The 17,818-nt window shown below is 43.1% G+C and overlaps 1 protein-coding gene across 1 annotated transcript in view; it reads right to left on the bottom strand.

The window, feature by feature from the left end:
* Positions 1-614: 614 nt before the first annotated feature.
* LOC308481789 (uncharacterized protein) overlaps positions 615-17,818 on the bottom strand; it is a gene marked incomplete at its 5' end in the record, with an annotated part of 30,612 nt that continues 13,408 nt past the window's right edge. The window contains 2 exons of the mRNA XM_081014496.1: positions 615-1,751; positions 12,713-12,837. Coding sequence (XP_080870622.1) covers positions 735-1,751; positions 12,713-12,837 — 1,142 coding nt within the window. The 3' untranslated portion in view covers positions 615-734. The remainder of the gene's footprint in view (positions 1,752-12,712; positions 12,838-17,818) is intronic.

Raw genomic sequence — 17,818 nt, 5'->3', positions numbered from 1 at the left:
ATTGACTACACTGACTTGCAGTGGTTCTCCAGGGTTTCATTTCCCTCTCAGCCCTACCTGGAGATGCCAGGGTTTGAACCTAGGACCTTCTGCATGCAGAGAATTTGCTCTACCACTGAGCTACAGCCTTGTCTTCAAATACAGTCTGATTGTCCCCTTTTAACCTTTCTTCTTCTTTTTTACATTTCAGATTCACAACAAAAAATCTAGGAGGTCCCCTTGCCCAAAAGTGTCACTTCACCATTTCACTTTAGGTGTTCAGTTCTCCCATTAATATTCCTACCACAGAGGTAAATTTCCTGTTTAGATCCCTTATCTAGTCATTCCCCCTGACCACACCCAAATCCTACCCACATGATTCTTCTGTAGGTATCCTGTTGTTATAGTTCGGGTCTTGTGATACTCCTATAGGTGAGCTGAGTGGTCACTCAACTCAACTTCCTCCAGGTCAACTTCTAGCATGGCTGCATCACACAACCATTTAAATAAGCACGAAGAAAATTTTGAAGGACACCAAGACACATAGAAGAGTCCATAGAACAGTGGGCAACTGACATTTATTGCACAACATAGTTCTCCTATAAAACTGTAAAGCTGTTAACCATTTAGTAGAATGGCTATGGAGAAGTATAATGTTGATGATCTTCAGGATGTTGTAATTTTAACACTGTTCATTTTGAGGGATTAGGACTCAAAGGATTGGAGTTGAGCTAAAGTGGAACTAAGATCCAGCTTTACTCTTCATCCACCAGAATAATATCTCCCAGTGCCATCCTTCGTGAGGCTGGTCGCATTGCAAGGAGGTCCTCATCAATCTCATCCGGCTCTCCCCCTCTCCCCTTGTGCTTTTTGGCTACATTGTCCAGTAACTTGTTTGCATGGCTAAGAGTCTTCTGAGCTCGTTGGCCAGCTGTTTGGACCTTCCCTTCCTCCAGGCCTGTCCCTGTGGCCTTCAAAGGTTTGGCCTTGCCTAAACGCTCCTGTTGCTCTTTCATCTGCTTTAATTTGAAACGGGGCCTACCATTCACCTGAGAAGGGTTGTCTGGAATCTTGGCATCCTCTTGAAAATCAGGCGTTTGGAGAATGTCACACACGTTCTTGGGAATTAAAGGCTTACGGCATCGCACAGGGGAGCATTCAGCAGCAGGCTTTTTAGAAGGCTTGGCATTTCCCTCAGCTGGCAAGATGATCTGAACCTTACACAAAGGGTTGTCAAAACTTGATGAATGGCTGCCCTCTTGATTCTCTAAAGTGGGCTTCTCATTCGGCTTGACCATGTGAAGGCTTTCCACCTCAACCTGGGCCAAATTCTTCACCCTTTTGACATGGGGCTCACTGCCAATGGAGCCAATGCTAGCCAGTTTGGAAGCAGCCAACTGGGAATCTCTCTGAAGGCTCATGATTTTCTTGAGCTGAGCTTCTTTAACTTCCAAGGAGATCTCTAGCGGAGCCAACCTCACTGGTCTTTTCATGGCAAGATTATCCATGCTTTGAGCATCTGCTGAATAAAATGGTTTGGGGAAAGTAACACCATCTTTGGTGACTTTTCCAGCAAGGGGTTTTGTCTCTTCTTTGAGTACTGTAGTGTCTGCAAGGTTGGGAGCAGAATGGTGGAAGCTGGCAGACCTGAGAACCTTCTCTTTCTTCTTTCCAGGCAATATTACGGTTGTTTTCTTATCAGGTTTCAGGTTCATCACAGTAACTTCACTAACTGTGCAGTTGAACATCTTTTCATCAGCTGCCGGAGCACCCTGAAAGAACAATGAATATGTAGATGTTTAGTGTGGTGCATGAATTCAAAAGTTTTTTTATACAAATGGACTTTCCCCTCCAGAAAACTAGCCGCTTTCATCTTAGCTCTGTTCATTTATTTACAGAACAAACAACAGAAATATTGGCTTCTGACCCAGTTTGGAATGAAGAGAAATTCACAAATCACAGACTTGCCTAGGAATCCTTGAATTCACTACCACAAGATTTGGTGGTGACCCTGTGTTGAGATCAGTGGTTCTCAATGCATGTCACACAGGAAAGGCTGGCAAGTGTGGTGAGAAGACTGAAGGACAATCAAAGAAACATTTAAATATTTTAGTGTAGCATAGTATAGTATCTTTTTTTTTTTTTTTTGCAGAATATGAATAGATAAATGTTCAAAATGAGAGCAAGAGCAAGAGCATCAAGTGATAGTAGTTGTGGTCTTTTTGCTTTCCAATGTATTTTTTGTTTATAATTTTTATTAAGGATTTTCTGAACATTTCCCAAGATAATAATGCCCACTCATCACATTATAAAGAGCTTATAACCCACCTACTCTCAGCAGTCAGAAGCATCATAGCCAGACACTGGAGAGACATGTCAGGACTGAACATGGACCACTGGTACCAAATCATACGGAAAACAGCCTTATTAGAAAAGCTAACCAACAGACTAAAAATGACACGGTGACAAAAAAAAGAGGACGCCTTCACCCTGGTATGGCTTGCCTTTATTGCATACACAGCCCAGCAAGACAACAACAAGAACCCACCAACAGCATACAAATCAGTCTGGCTAGCTTTCCAATGTATTTCTCATCAATAAAACATTCAATGTGACATGAGCAAATTTTTATTCTGAACGTGTGACCCATGGGGGGGGGGGGAGAATTAAGAACCACTGGCTTAGATGGGACGGATTTAGAATGGGGTTAAGAGAAACTGATCTCCCAATGGTTATTAGTCGTATTGGCTCTATACTAGGTCTGTGACCAGAACCAGCCAAATCCCAGACCCTGAACCAAAATGGATTGATTTAAATTGAGCCCAGAGTGCATTGGGTGCAGCCCCATTTTGCCCATATCAGATCAGGCCCATTCAAAGTGATTCAAAGCTGTCAACGAGGAGAGAGAGGAAGGATATGTGCAGACAGTCTACATGTGTCTCCTCCTAACCACACCACATGTTTTATCAAGGTTTTTTTAAACATACAATCAGGAAAGGATGAAATACCTGTCTGCTTCTCTTTCCTTCCCAACCACATGAGTGTACAAGCCCCACAATTGGTTTTTGGCTTGCTCAACATGAGCAAGCAAAGTGGCTTCTCACCCTAGTTACCTGCCAGTTAAATCCTCCTGAAGCCTTGTGCTAATTCACTTAACCTCTCTTGAGCTATAAGCACAGCATTTTGCTCTTCCTGCACATGTTAGTTTAGAGTCTCTCTGAATACTCAGCTACTCTGATACTATTGATTCAACTACTTTGTAGGTTCCTCTGTTTGGCCGTAATTCTCCCATGCACATTGGAAATGGTGGCAAGTCCAATGTACCCAGTACTTACAGGAGAATTCTTGTACAGGGATCACTTTGTATTTGCAGACTGTTAAGAAAACAGCCTCTGCACATATATGTGAAATACTCTTTGTCTCTGAATGTATGCACAGTACTGCAAATGTGGCACAGATGATAGGTTTGGCAGCTGATTTGTATCAGACACTATTCCCACAAGTATAATGTGTGCCCAAGCATTTACTTCTGCAAGTCTGTTGTAAGCTATATCCTCAGTGCCACCCAGTGAGTTGCCACAATAAACATTGTATATAGTGCATTGATCCTGTTCGCACATGCATGCTCTTTCGATTACTGCACAATAATCACAGGTTTCTTGCTTGTGTGAATTAGCCGTTCCAAATCTGACACCTCAGGCAAAGCACAGAGCTTCTTCACTGGAGGCAATTCACACATTCATCTATGAGCCGTTTTGTTGTCAATAACTTGCATGCACATTAGTGGGACATTTATCTCCTTGCCTTCATGTGAAATAGTGATGTGTTGAGGTTAAGATAGCGTGATAGGTAATGGGGGCAAGCAGCTTCATGGATAAAATCTCACAGCTTATCCAGAGTTAAGCTGTCCTCAGAGAGCAATTTATCCCAAGTTTAAATCCAACTTGTTTGAAGTCCTCAGTCTACCCTGAGTCAGCAGGCGCTTTGTCTCTTCTTAATGACTCATTGCTCAAGGCCTAGTTCAGTCAATAAGTGTGCTTGTGTACACTGCACAAATTGCATTAATGCTCTCCTCCATACTGGAAGGAGTGTTGACGTTGTCTTACATGCAAGTCAATGGTTTGTATCTCTCTGAAACAAGCCACCAGAACTAGCCAAGAACACATATACATCAGCACACCTCCTTGCTCCCCGTAGTTTGTTTAACTATAGCTTACCACCATGTGAGAACCAGGCTGTAATGTGATGCAAACAGGCCATCAGACAATCTATGTCTGACCTTCTTATATTCATGTGCCTTCCCCAATTAATGGAGATATCTTGAGTTTGCATCTCTTCCTTCATTGTTTTCTAATTCCTTCTCTTTTCCTTCTCTATCTACTTATGTGATAGGTCTACGGGACAAAATATATTGTAATTCATTCTGTGGTTTACATTGCACATCAACTTTTTAGGCACATGAGAAATAATCACCAATACATCATCACATTGATCCCTTTCATCCCCATCTTGCTTTCTGTAGGTATTGATCAACAGTTCATCTCCCACAGCTGCCACCCAAATTAGCATGTTGGATTAGGAATGCCCCAGCTAGGGAAACATTGCTGGGAATTTCAAAGGAAACTGAAATAATGTTGGTACGATTTCAGAAATTCTGCAGAGTAGTCCACAACGCTTTAGAGTTATTTTGATTTGCTTTCCCGAATTAGACATACAGTGGTACCTCGGGTTAAGTATTTAATTCGTTCCGGAGGTCCGTTCTAAACCTGAAACTGTTCTTAACCTGAAGCACCACTTTAGCTAATGGGGCCTCCTGCTGCTGCCACACTGCCGGAGCACAATTTCTGTTCTCATCCTGAAGCAAACTTCTTAATCTGAGGTAATATTTCTGGGTTAGCAGAGTCTGTAACCTGAAGTGTCTGTAACCTGAAGCGTATGTAACCCGAGGTACCACTGTATAGAGAGTATGTGGAACAAGTGTGATCTTCAAATCATTGGACCTTCCCACGAAATATTCAAACTGTGTTCATAGCTGCTGCATAGCTTTCTACAAAATCAAGTACAACCCTTACATAACTGTTACATAATAAGGCAATTGGAAGCCTTAAATTAGCTTTGGTTATTCCACTCAAAATAATGCCCAACTGGTTCCCACTCATTCTTAATCCCTATGTGTCCTTGAGCAAGCCACGTAGGCCAAAACCTTTGAGCTTCAGCATATCAGGGTCAAAGTTGCCAGTAATGAATATCCCCAAGTAAGCTTCTGAGTTCACATTTAAGCTTCTAAAACTAGCTTCACTTTCATTGCTAATTGATTGTCCCTTTGAAACTATTCATGTCTCTATATGAATTAAGGACTACGCTGTCTAACTTTGGACAATCTAACTTTAGGCCTCGTGTTGCCATCTGAACTTTCCGTAACTATATATAAATGAACTGTATTTCATAAGCCCTTCTGTACCTATTGATTAAAGGAAAAGGCTCATATCTGAATCCGTGTCTGAATAATGAAATAATGTGGGGCATTTACAGAACCCCCAAGTGAGCATATGAACAGATCAAGTTTAAGGCTGTGTGATTGTATGCAGTTCTGCTCACATCACCTGAAAAAAGGATGTTGTGGAGCTGAAAATTTTCAGAAAAGGAAAACCAAAGAGGATGGAGTAACGTCTCTATGCATAACGTTTGCAGTATTGGAGCCTTCTTGGTTGAGTAAGGTGAGTATAAGTGGGGAAATGATTAAGGTGCCTAAAACTTAGTTTGTGAAGATAGTGGAGAGGAAAGCTTTTCTCCCTTTCTCATTACACTATAACTCAGAGCTATCCAGTGTGAAAGAAAGTTCTTCTTCAAATAGTGCATCATTAAACTATTGAACTCAATCCTACAGGAGGCAGTGAAGACCACCAACTTGGACAACTTCAAAAGAAGATTAGACAAACTCATGCAGGATAAAGCAATTGATGTTCTACAGTCCCCATCAAAGGTAGTGTGCTTTTGAATACTAGTTCCTAAGAATCACAACTGGGAAGAGTGCTGTTGCACTGTGGTCCTGCTTATAGGTTTCCCATTGGCAGCTGGTTGGCCACTGTGGGAACAGGAAGCAGAACAAGATAGGCCTTTGGTCTGCTCAAGCAGTTAAGTTCTTGAGGTTAATTTAATATACATTCTCAAAACAATGGTAGCACATGATGGCTAAGGAAATGGCCAGACAATATAGAGAAGTAACTTAAGGGGAGAACATTGTGGTAGGTATACCCGGACTATGTAATCTTGATAAGGATTGAAGATTCCCAAAACTCATTCCATGAAAAATGTGAACAATTCTTGTATAGTATATGCATGATTATATTATTATGTTGCACAAATATTTAATGCATATATATTCCAGCTGTCCTAATAAACTGATTACTTTGCAACAGTGCATAAGACTGTCTAAAAACACATATACAGATTTATGCTGCAAAAAAATATAGTAGAACATGGGGACTGGCTCTTTTATCTATATTATACATATAATATACATTTATGCGTATAATTTTCCATATAGATAGGTGGGTTGTCATTTTTTTAAAAAATGTTGAAGTGGTTTGGTTATAAGTGGGTACTCATTGCAAGCCACTGTCCAGTGATGAGGTTCGAAGCACCAAAACCTATGTATAAATCCATTTAAAATGGATTACTCCATCACTAAGCTTGACATTGCATGTTTACAGAGATGTTAGTTCTATGGAACTCAACGGAGATCACACCCTAGGAAGTGTGTTTAGGACCGATGCCTCAATTGTTTGTGAATTATCCCATGTTCCAAAGCCAAAGGTAAAAAAAGTGATATATTAAATGGGCTTGGGGATTCACATACCAGGTGCTGTTGTAAAGCTCCCAAGAGCACAGAATGAGGAGAGATTAACTAAATAGCCCCACGGCAGCTATTTGCTGTTAGACGCCCCATTGCTAGGAAGGATGGGGTAGAAATTGGACTTTGTTTGCATGTTTATGAGAAACTGCCTAACTCTGCATTTCTCAAACCAAATCAAAACACAGCTATCATTTGAAAATTCATGTTTTTTTGAATTTTGCAAAACAGCTCTCCAACCAATGTGTAGAAAAATGCACATCCTGGTGAAAAGTTAGCTTTCAGATGCATATCTTAATGAAAATAACATAAAAAAATACTTAATATTGAATAAATGTGCCTGCAAAATTTTGTAGATTAACCCAAACTGCATACAAACTGTAATCATTAGGAGGAATTCATTCACACTAAATGTCTGGTGGATTCTCACAGGGATTTGCAAATTGACAATGTGTAGAACTGAATTTACAAGAAGAGAGAGAGAGACCAAAACTAACAGATGCATCCATTCTTAGCTGCTAGTGGATTCCCTGCAGAGTGATTCAAAGAAGACAGCAGATCAGGGGACTTTTGCCCCACTAATAACATTACTGTGGGACCATGACCTGCAGCAGCTGAGCGCTTAGTAGTGCTAAAATCTCTTTCAGAGCACTGGCCACCTGAGACACAGAGAATGTGGCTTCTGCTTCACCTTCATCCCTCACCATGCAGTTCCTTTTGCCATGCCTTGATACCTTTCACTTTCCTGTCCCCCAACTGCCACCACCCACTGTCAAAATTTAGATAATCTGCTCATTAAATCAGGGTGTGAATCACCTCAGTTGCGTCTATGAAATTAGCATTGTGCCAAACATTTCTCCTGCATCTGTTTCATGATGACTGTCCATTGGTTAATGAGGAAAAAAGTCTGTTTTAAAAATATCCACGTGGAGATAAAAGGTCAATGAAATTCTCTTGAGTAGGATGCAGGGTTCTGCCCCCTCCTTATGTGTGCCTTCGAGGTGACCAATAAATGTTTGTAAATGTTTTTTTCTTTCATTCTGCAAATCTTCTCTTTCATGGCCTGCACTCTGCAGCCTTCCTGGGTGATCACCTTTCCTACAAACCCCATGACATCCTCATAGGAAGTACAGTAAGGTTAACAGGTTGCCTGTGGTGCTCCTGATGGCTGTGCATTGTCACGTTGCTAAGCCTTCTTGCTCTTAAAGAAATCAGTGTTATAAGGTAAGTGGAAAGACTTCTATTAGAAACAATTCAGGAGGAGCACCTATCTCAGGCCTTTGGAGCCAACCTCCTTGCTACCCATGTAAAGCTCAGGGAACGACATTGTGCTGTTTTGGAGCTTCTTGGAGGGATTAGGAAGTCCAGGCAACCAGGGAATCTGGAGAAAAATTTAATGGAAAGATAAGCTCATGTGACCACCTTGCACCTCATCTCACAAGGAGAGTATGGTGCAAAGGTCAGAGAGTTGGACCTAGGAGACCAGGGCTGTCTCCAGCTAACTTGTTCCATCAGTGCAAGGGTTGGGATTTTTGACTACGTGCTATCTGATGCAGCTTCCCACAGAAGCAATTAAGGAGTTGGCCAAAGGCCAAGAAGACTGAGCAGAAGGAGTTATTCTGCCTAGAGATATGGGACCTTGGATACAACTCTGCTATTGGTCGAGGTCTCCACATAGGCATGGTGACTCATGACCTTCCTTGTTGGTTAGTTAGTTGGTTGGTCAGTGTGAGTTCTAAGAGTCATTTGAAGTTTGTTCAGTGAGAGAGTTAAGATCCGTCTGTATCCTGTATATAGTAACTTGTAGAGTCTGCTGTAAATAATAAACCTCTAAGTAATCAAGTTACTGGTAGCAGCGTCTTGTTCCTGCTTCATCCTACCTGCCTGCAACTGATTGCTTCTGGAAGTCTGCATATACTCTGCTATATTCAACTGGGTCTGGCTAAGATCTTGCAACAGGTTAAGGTTGCAAAACATCAATAAATGCTTGCACAACAGAACTCCCCCATGTCCTCCTGCTACACACCCAAATCTGTTGTGAGGATTCCCTCAATTATCCAGAGCAGATTTGGGGAGGGGTGCACATCGGGAGAGAAGAAGAGGAGGGAGTTCCATTGCATAAGCATAAATCCAAATTAGTTGGACACCAAACCAAGGTTCAATTCCACAGGAAGTCATAAAGCTCATTGGTTGATTTTGGGCGTCTCATAGTCTCTCCGCCTAACTTATATCAGAGGGATGCTGTGAGGTTAGAATGGGGAGGAAAATAACCATGTACACCCCCTTGAGCTCCTTGAAGGAAATGATATAAGTGTAAAGATAAGGAATAAAGTAAGAACAATCCCACCCCCACCGAAATTCTAAAGTACCCTGAGAATGCAGGAGGAAAAAATAGAAGCTTCTTTCACAGGGGAAGAAATATTTTGAGAAACAGGAGGATAAGTTTGATCACAGTGTACAAATAGCAACAAAAACAACTTTTCAGAATATATCTGTAGATGGGCAGATGCTTTGTTCCAAATGTATTGTTATTTCTTCACAACTTTGTCCCTGAAATACTTCCAGCCAGTGGTCCTTCTGTTAAAGACTACAGCTGGCAAAATAAATGTTATAATGATTCATTGAATTGCAGAACTGCAAGGGACCACGAGGGTCATCCACTCCAATGCCCTACAATGCAGGAATCGTCTGCCCCATGTGAGACTCAGACCCACAACCCTGAGATTAAGAAACTCATGTTCTATCAACTGTTAATCTAGAGCCAACGTCTCATGCCATCCCTACTGCTCTGCAGGAGCAGACTTCCATGCTGGGAAATTCCCTGAAATGCAGTCCAATTCTACATGCAAACATCACCCAAAATCAAAAGGTTTGGCAGATACCATCTCATGCAAGTCTCCATCAGAGCCATAGTAGCAAAGCAAGTGGCTTTCTCAATGAGTCAAATCATTGATCCATCAAGCTCTGCCTTGTCTACACTGGCTGACAGCAGGCAAGAGTCTTTCCAGATTGAACCTGGACCTTCTGGGTATAAAGTAGATGCCCTACTACTAAGCTGCAGCCCTCCTTCAGAAGGCTGTACACCTGTGTACCCCCCCCCCATGAGAAAGTTCCCATGTGAAGTTTCGCGTGGATTAGAATTTCAAGGTGATGATCATTGACCAGAGTTAGAAAAAAGAAGCATGCATATCAAGTCAGAGAAACTGGCATGCCGTAAGCACATCAGTCCAATGAACCAGGATATGTGGTTGAAAATGTATCATCTCCTGTTGTGGTCTCTGTTTGGCCCTTGTGGTTTACAGGACTGCTATCACTAAACGTTGACCATTATTACATACCCTCCAACAGGTTCAGTCCCAAAATTGGGAAGCCTGTCTTCCAATCCGTGATCCTGCATGAGTCACATGACCCATGTGAGATCACTTCGTGGACTACTGCAATGCGCTCTACAAGGGGCTACCTTTGAAGGTGACTCGGAAACTGCAATTAATCTGGAATGTGGCAGCTAGACTGGTGAGTGGGAGTGCCCGCCGAGACCATATAACACTGGTCCTGAGAGACCTGCCTTGGCTCCCAGTACATTTCCAAGCACAATTCAAAGTGTTGGTGCTGATCTTTAAGGCTCCAAATGGCCTCGGCCCAGTATACCTGAAGGAGCGTCTCCACCCCCAGACACTGAGATCCAGCGCCGAGGGCCTTCTGCCAGTTCCCTCGCTGCAAGAAGTGAGGTTACAGGGAACCAGGCAGAGGGCCTTCTTGGTAGTGGTACCTGCCCTGTAGAATGCCCTCCCATCAGATGTCAAGGAAATAAGCAACTATCTTACTTTTAAAAGACATCTGAAGGCAGCCCTGTTTAGGGAAGTTTTTAATGTTTAATGCTGTATTGTGTTTTTAACATTCGGTTGGGAGCCACCCAGAGCAGCTGGGAAAATCCAGCCAGATGGGCGGGGTATAAATAATAAATTATCAACATCATCATCATCATCTTCACACAGCCCAAAAGACGGACTTGGAGACTTCTTATGTGGCAAGCACCTAATAAATTGAAATAAGATAATAAAATCAATAACATTAAATTAATCTTCCATCCTTGTTCCTTTCTGCCCCGGGAGTTGTTGTTGGGTCAACCTCATGCCACTTTCTCCTGTGTAAAGTAGGACCAGGAGGAATGCTTTGTTTGTGATGACAACTCAAGCCTGGAGCTAGTTGCCTGCAGACCTTGCACTTGTGGAATGGGATTTTCCTTCTTCTCACTTCCTTCTGCAACCTCCAATAGTGCTGGAAATCTTCTCCATGGGCTTGGGGACCATAGGAAATGATGGGTTGCAACTGGAGAGCGAATTACCCACTGCATGAGCAACAATATCTTGGACTTATGCTAGGGCATTGTTGGATCTAGAGGCAGAAGAAGCTGCGGTTTGTGATTCTCGCACTCAAGCATTTTTTTTTCATTGCAGTTTGAAAAAGAAGTCTGCTTCAAAATTCACATGCATTTCTGTGCAGATTTCTCCTAACTAGGGAAGGGGTAGGAATTTGATTTGGTTTGCATTTAAAAGCAAATCTTTTGCATCTTCCCAAACCAATATGAAAACAGCCTCTCTTCTAAAATTCACACTTAAAACAAATTTTGTGATGCAGTTCTCCAGCCAACCAACGCTTAGCTTATGAAAAAGCACATAACAGAGGCAAGTGTGCACTAAAATGAATGGGATAACAAAAATAGCATGCATTAAATTGGGGAAACCTGCTTGCCAAAATATGTACATTAGTCGAGACTGTATACAAATAAAGATAACATGTTTATTAGGAGAAATTTTCAGCTGAATCCTGATGAGTTTTCATGAGGATTTAAAACAGGGGGGGGGACCCATACAGTTCTGCAGAAATCTGGAGAACTAAATTTAATATGGGGAACATGAGAAACTAAGAGAACCAAAATTGGCATTTCCTTCCACCTCTACTGCCAATATATGTATTTTCACATGCAATTTTGCCCAACATTTCCCTCTATCAGAATGCAGTTGAGAATGTTATTTTCCCTAATATCCGTGTGTGGATTTCCACAGAGAGGCGCATTTCAGTTCATATGCTTGTTTGGGATGTGCATTTGGAAAATTCACACTTAAAATGCATACTGAATGGATTTCTCCTCCATCTCAGCCAGAGTTTCACCACCCTTTTCCCCAAGGAATTGTGATTGCTAACTGCACAGTGTATGCAAACACTGGTGAACAGCAGCGTTGCAAGACAACAGAGATTTTGGAAGTGTGATATGCTTTATGCATTCCGTGCTCCAAATCCAAACACACACCCCCAGCATCCTGCCCACCATGGGTCATAAGAGGAAACACGCCTGTGATACCTGAGAAGGGAGAAAGCAACTTCTCCTGCAATTGCTTTTCATTTTTTTAAAAATGACATGCACAGGTGCATTGCAAATTGCGTTATACTGAGCCAAATCACTGGTCCATCTAGCTCAATATCATCTACATCTCCAGAAGATAGGTCAGCCAGTAGAGCATGAGATTCGTAATCTCAGGGTCATGGGTTTGAGTCGCACGTTGGGCAAAAGATTCTTGCATTGCAGGGGGTTGGACTGGATGATGCTTGTGGTCTCTTCCAGCTCCATGGTTGTATGAAACTAGATTCTCTCCCAGCCCTGTCTTGGGATGTTGGGAACTGAACCTGCGACCTCCTGCATGCAAAGCAGATACTCTAACATTGTGACCCTTCCCTGAAGATCAAGCTTCGTTACCTATGAAGGCGCAGCGACATGCATTTGCAAACAACACAAAACCAGCCCCTAAAAACCCCATCTCCTTCTCTGAAGCATAAAAGATGTACCTAACTTTCAGCTCCCTTGTCCTCAGATGTGCTTACCAGGCGGCCGGGTTGCTCAAGTTTAGCTCGTTGCTTTATCATTCCAGATCGTGGGCCTTCTTGCATCTTGCTCTGTGACGGCTTCTGCTGAAGCTCTTCTTGCAAAGTGTGCTTAGACCAGAGTGCTAAGCAAATGGGATCAGCAAGGACTTAAAGATGGTTTAGAGCTACGTAACGGAGGGGGATTGGGGTCAACTTTTATAGAGGCACTTAGGGAAATTGGCCCAGCATGGGTTCTGAAAGTCAAAATGACACGGCAAAAGGGACATCTTTTTATTCCTTTAAATAAAAGGGGTCACACCTATTCCTTTCCTGCTCAACCCGTTATAATAAATACAGATATTACAGAAAAATACATCATTAGTATCCAGTTTCTTATTTCTTCCCCAGAAAGTTAATGCTGTATTACTTTTTATTATTTTTATTTTATTTATAACCCGCCTATCTGGCTGGGTCACCCCAGCCACTCTGGGTGGCTTCCAGTTCTAAAGTCTCCTTATCCAGTTTAAACCTTCTGATGAACATGTCGTAGGAAACAAAACAAATCCCATCATCCAAAATGACAGCTTTTGTCACCAGCGCTTCCGATACCAGATTTTGTTGTCCTGTGGCAATCGGTTTGACAGCTGAGACAGAAAACTAACAACAGAACCAGGTGGGGTCACCCACACACTATCCCTCTAAGCCAGGGGTAGGCAACCTAAGACCCTAAGGCCCCTTCTAAATCTGGCCCGCAGATAGTCCGAGAATCAGTGTGTTTTTACATGAGTAGAATGTGTCCTTTTATTTAAAATGCATCTCTTGGTTATTTGTGGGGCCTGCCTGGTGTTTTTACTCGCTCGTTTCTCTCCGGTCGGGGACAGAGGGTGGCGCTTGGGGGGGAATTGTCATCCCGCCACTCCTTGGTGTGTGGAGTGCCTCAGGGTGCGATACTCTCCCCGATGCTTTTTAACATCTTTATGCGCCCCCTCGCCCTGCTTGTCCGGAGTTTTGGGCTGGGTTGCCATCAGTATGCCGATGACACCCAACTCTATCTGTTGATGGATGGCCATCCTGACTCGGCCCCAGACACACTGACCAGATGTCTGGAAGCTGTGGCTGGATGGTTACGTGGAAGCCGGTTGAAGTTAAATCCCTCGAAGACAGAGGTCCTCTGGCTGGGACGGGACGATATGGGATTGGGGGGGGGGCAACTCCCATCTCTTGCGGGGGTGCAATTAGTGCCAGCACCGTCCGTTAAGAGTTTGGGTGTAATCTTCGATACCTCCCTTTCCATGGAGGCGCAGATTGCAGCTATAACAAAGGCGGCATTTTTTCATCTCCGCCAAGCTAAGCAGTTGGCCCCTTATCTCTCTCGCCCTGACCTAGCCACTGTGATCCACGCGATGGTCACCTCCAGACTGGATTATTGTAACTCGCTCTACGTGGGGCTGCCCTTGAGACTGACCCAGAAACTCCAGCGGGTGCAGAATGCCGCGGCGAGACTCCTTATGGGGTCTTCGCTGCGAGATCACATTCATCCGGTACTATACCAGCTGCACTGGCTCCCGGTGGAGTACAGGATCAGGTTTAAGGTGCTGGTTTTAACCTTTAAAGCCCTATACGGCCTAGGACCCTCGTACCTACGGGACCGCCTCTCCTGGTATGCCCCACAGAGGAACCTACGGTCTGCAAATAAAAACATCCTGAAGGTCCCAGGCCTCAGAGAGGTTAGGCTGGCCTCAACTAGAGCCAGGGCTTTCTCGGCTGCGGCTCCAATCTGGTGGAACGCTCTGTCACAAGAGACTAGGGCCCTGCGGGACCTGACATCTTTCCGCAAGGCCTGCAAGACAGAGTTGTTCCACCAGGCCTTTGGTCAGGGCCCAGCCTGACTCCCTCCTCTGGCAACCTGCACAGAACTTTGCTTAACGATTGCCATTAATTTGATTTTAATTAATTTTTATAATGAAATGTTTTAGAATGTTGGATTATTTGATTGTTTGATTATTTGTTTGTTGTTAGCCGCCCTGAGCCTGGCTTTGGCTGGGGAGGGCGGGATATAAATAAAATTTATTATTATTATTATTATTATTATTATTATTATTATTATTACATGAGTACAATGTGTGTTTTTATTTAAAATGCATCTCTGGGTTATATGTGGGGCATAGGATTTCGTTCATTCTCCCCCCCCCCCCATATATATATATATATATATATATATATATAGTCTGCCCCCCCCCCATGGTCTGAGGGACAGTGAACCGGCCCATGGCTGAAAAAGGTTGCTGACCCCTGCTCTAACCTAAATCCACTCCCTGGGCTCTCCACATCCTCATTATTTAAAAATACACCTCTATTTACATGTTATTAAGTTCAATGCATGTGGAACCACAGAACAGCCAATTCCTGGGATTAGCAGACTAGCAATAAAGAGGAAAGAAGTGGGGGGAATTAAACAGAGTGCTAATAGCAGGGATTAATGCATCTCATTGAAAGGGCTTATTTTTTAACATGGGAAATAATGTGATGCCCTGTAGATATACTTATCAGAGGCACAAAGCCCATCTTTGTGTGGCAGGAAGACTTATATTGCTTAATAATAAGAACGCCTTCATTTCAGCTGAATCAAGGCACTCATTAGTTAGTGGCAGAATTTGCCTAGATGTTCCTAGGACCGAGGTTTCATCGGATGTGTTTAGCCTGGCCCAGTGGGGGCTTTGCAATGTCATGGCGAGGGGGAAAGCATTGCCAGCTTCTCTGAGACAGCACAGGCAAAATGTATGCATTGTGGCTCTCTCAGAAGCACACAGAAGATGCCAGACACACTTCTCAAAGTTGCAGAGCATATGCTTTTCCATATGGAAGGAACCATGGTCAATCCCTGGTGCCTCCAGATAGGGTTAGGAGGAACCCCTGCCTAGAATCCTGGAGAGTTGCTGCCAGTCCTTATAGAGAGCATTGAGTTTGTTCCATCTAACTCAATGCTCTCTATACTGACTGGCAAAAGCTGTCCAGGATTTCACTTGGCTTCGTAAAAGGCAACAGAGACCTGGATTCTCTGGGCAGATCCTCAGTATACACTTACAGCACATTCAATGCACATCTAGGGAGTTTGTGGGATTTTGTAGTAGTATTTTGTATATTGCAGATACCATCCCTCTATTGTGTCCCTTTGTTGTTAGAAGGAGGTTTTCGAAGGTTGTCAGAGGCCTAGTTGCTGTTGATTTTACTGCTGGATTATTTAAGAGGGCATATAATTGGTGATGTGTTAACCAGGGCATTTGGGTGTCTTCAAGTTTGTCTTGTATTTTTTGTGTTGACAAGGGTTTGTTGTTTTTGTAGAAGTCTATTAGGCAAAATTAACCAATAAACTGAAACCGACATGGGGACAAATACCTGTAGAAGAAGACACCTTCACCCTGGTATGGCTCCCCTTTATCGCATACACAGCCCAACAAGACAATGACAAAAATCCACCAACAACATACAAATCAATATGGCTAACCTGATCCAAAACACCCACCCACCCTACTCACACACAAAAACTAAGACCACCACAGCCAACCACAAATGAATAACCACACCCTAGGTCAACCCCAACCTCTCTCACCACCAAAGGAACACAAGTGAACAGCAAAGAACTTGCAACGCTGACACCAAACCATACATATAGTAAGTAAAATAGAAACATCACCACCAGACCCCACCCATCTTTACCCCCTCCACCTCTTTCCCCCTTTTCTTCCTAATGTCTCAACAAAATGTTACATGGGGGGGGGGGAATATGAGAGAGAGACATTGCACACACTTTTGTAAACCAACAAAAATTTTAATAAAAAACAAAACAAAACATTCAATGCACATAGGTCAAACACAGATCTCATTCTAGGTCTCTCCTTTCCATATCCATCACACCAAACTAGGGTTCTGTGGGATCCTCTGTAGGGGATTCCCCTTTCTGCATTCCCCTTTCAGTTTACACCACCTTGTCTTCACAGAAGTGAAAGACTCAAACAGTTGGCAGAAAAATGGGGACGAAATTGATCAAGAGCACATTTTCACTCTGGTCAAAGGGCTTGTCCTGCATGGTGCTATTGGATGAAGAATCACAAATAGAAAGTCCTCCAGCTTGACAGGTGACCCCCTTCCCCTTTAAGCAACCAATTGCTTCAGATCACTGGACCAAGACAAGCACCATGGATCAGCTACTTCTTAAATTACATCCTAGAACGTTCATTTCCTGTTCCAGTGATTTTACAACAGAAGCTGGAAGACTGATAAGTGGCCCTGTCAAAGTTGAGCAATTACGGGGCAATTACGATCCACTTTGATGCCAAAATATGAAGTTCACACCTCAGTCCTAAACACATTTGTTGGTAGGTAGTGTCAGTAGGACACATTGCTTCTGAACATAGAATTGAGTGTTGGACATCAGCAGAAAGCAAGCATAATATGTTACCCTCCCTTTCTCAAACACCATACTTGACCTGGTGACTCAAGGGTCCTCAATGAGGCACTAGAAATCATTATTGCAAGAGCTAGCCATACAAAGCGACACCATTTCAGTGAGGAGGAGGAAGAGAGTTTGGACTTGATGTTCCACTTTGAGACCCTTAAGGAGTCTCAAAGTGGCTAACAATCTCCTTTCCCTTCCTCTCCCACAACAAACACTCTGTGAGGTGAGTGAGACTGAGAGACTTCAGAGAAGTATGACTAGCCCAAGATTACCCAGCAGCTGCATGTGGAGGAGCGGGGAAGCGAATCTGGTTCACCAGATTACAAGTCCACCACTCTTAACCACTATACCATGCTATTTCCTATATTCCCTATATTCCTATATTTCATGGACTGAAATAAACATGAATTTGGAACACCCCAATCCCTGCACCACGGGTGCTAACTTGTATAAAATATTGTGGGGGCCCAGGTAAGCCCCATCCCACATAATTCATCACATGATGCAGTGCACACACACTATTTGAATGGGAATGCCCATCAACTTGGTGGGGGCCTGAGCCCCTCAAATATTTTATTGTGGGGACCAAAGCCCCCATGGCCCATAAGAATTGGCTCCTATGCCCTGCACAATTCCTTTATAATCCCTGCAGATTATATTAAGGAGAA

The sequence above is a fragment of the Podarcis pityusensis genome (genome assembly GCF_964106645.2).
Source record: "Podarcis pityusensis genome assembly, chromosome: 7".
Lineage (NCBI taxonomy): Eukaryota > Metazoa > Chordata > Lepidosauria > Squamata > Lacertidae > Podarcis > Podarcis pityusensis.
Note: the sequence above shows the minus strand (reverse complement) of the source record. Positions and strands in the feature narration are given on the sequence as shown.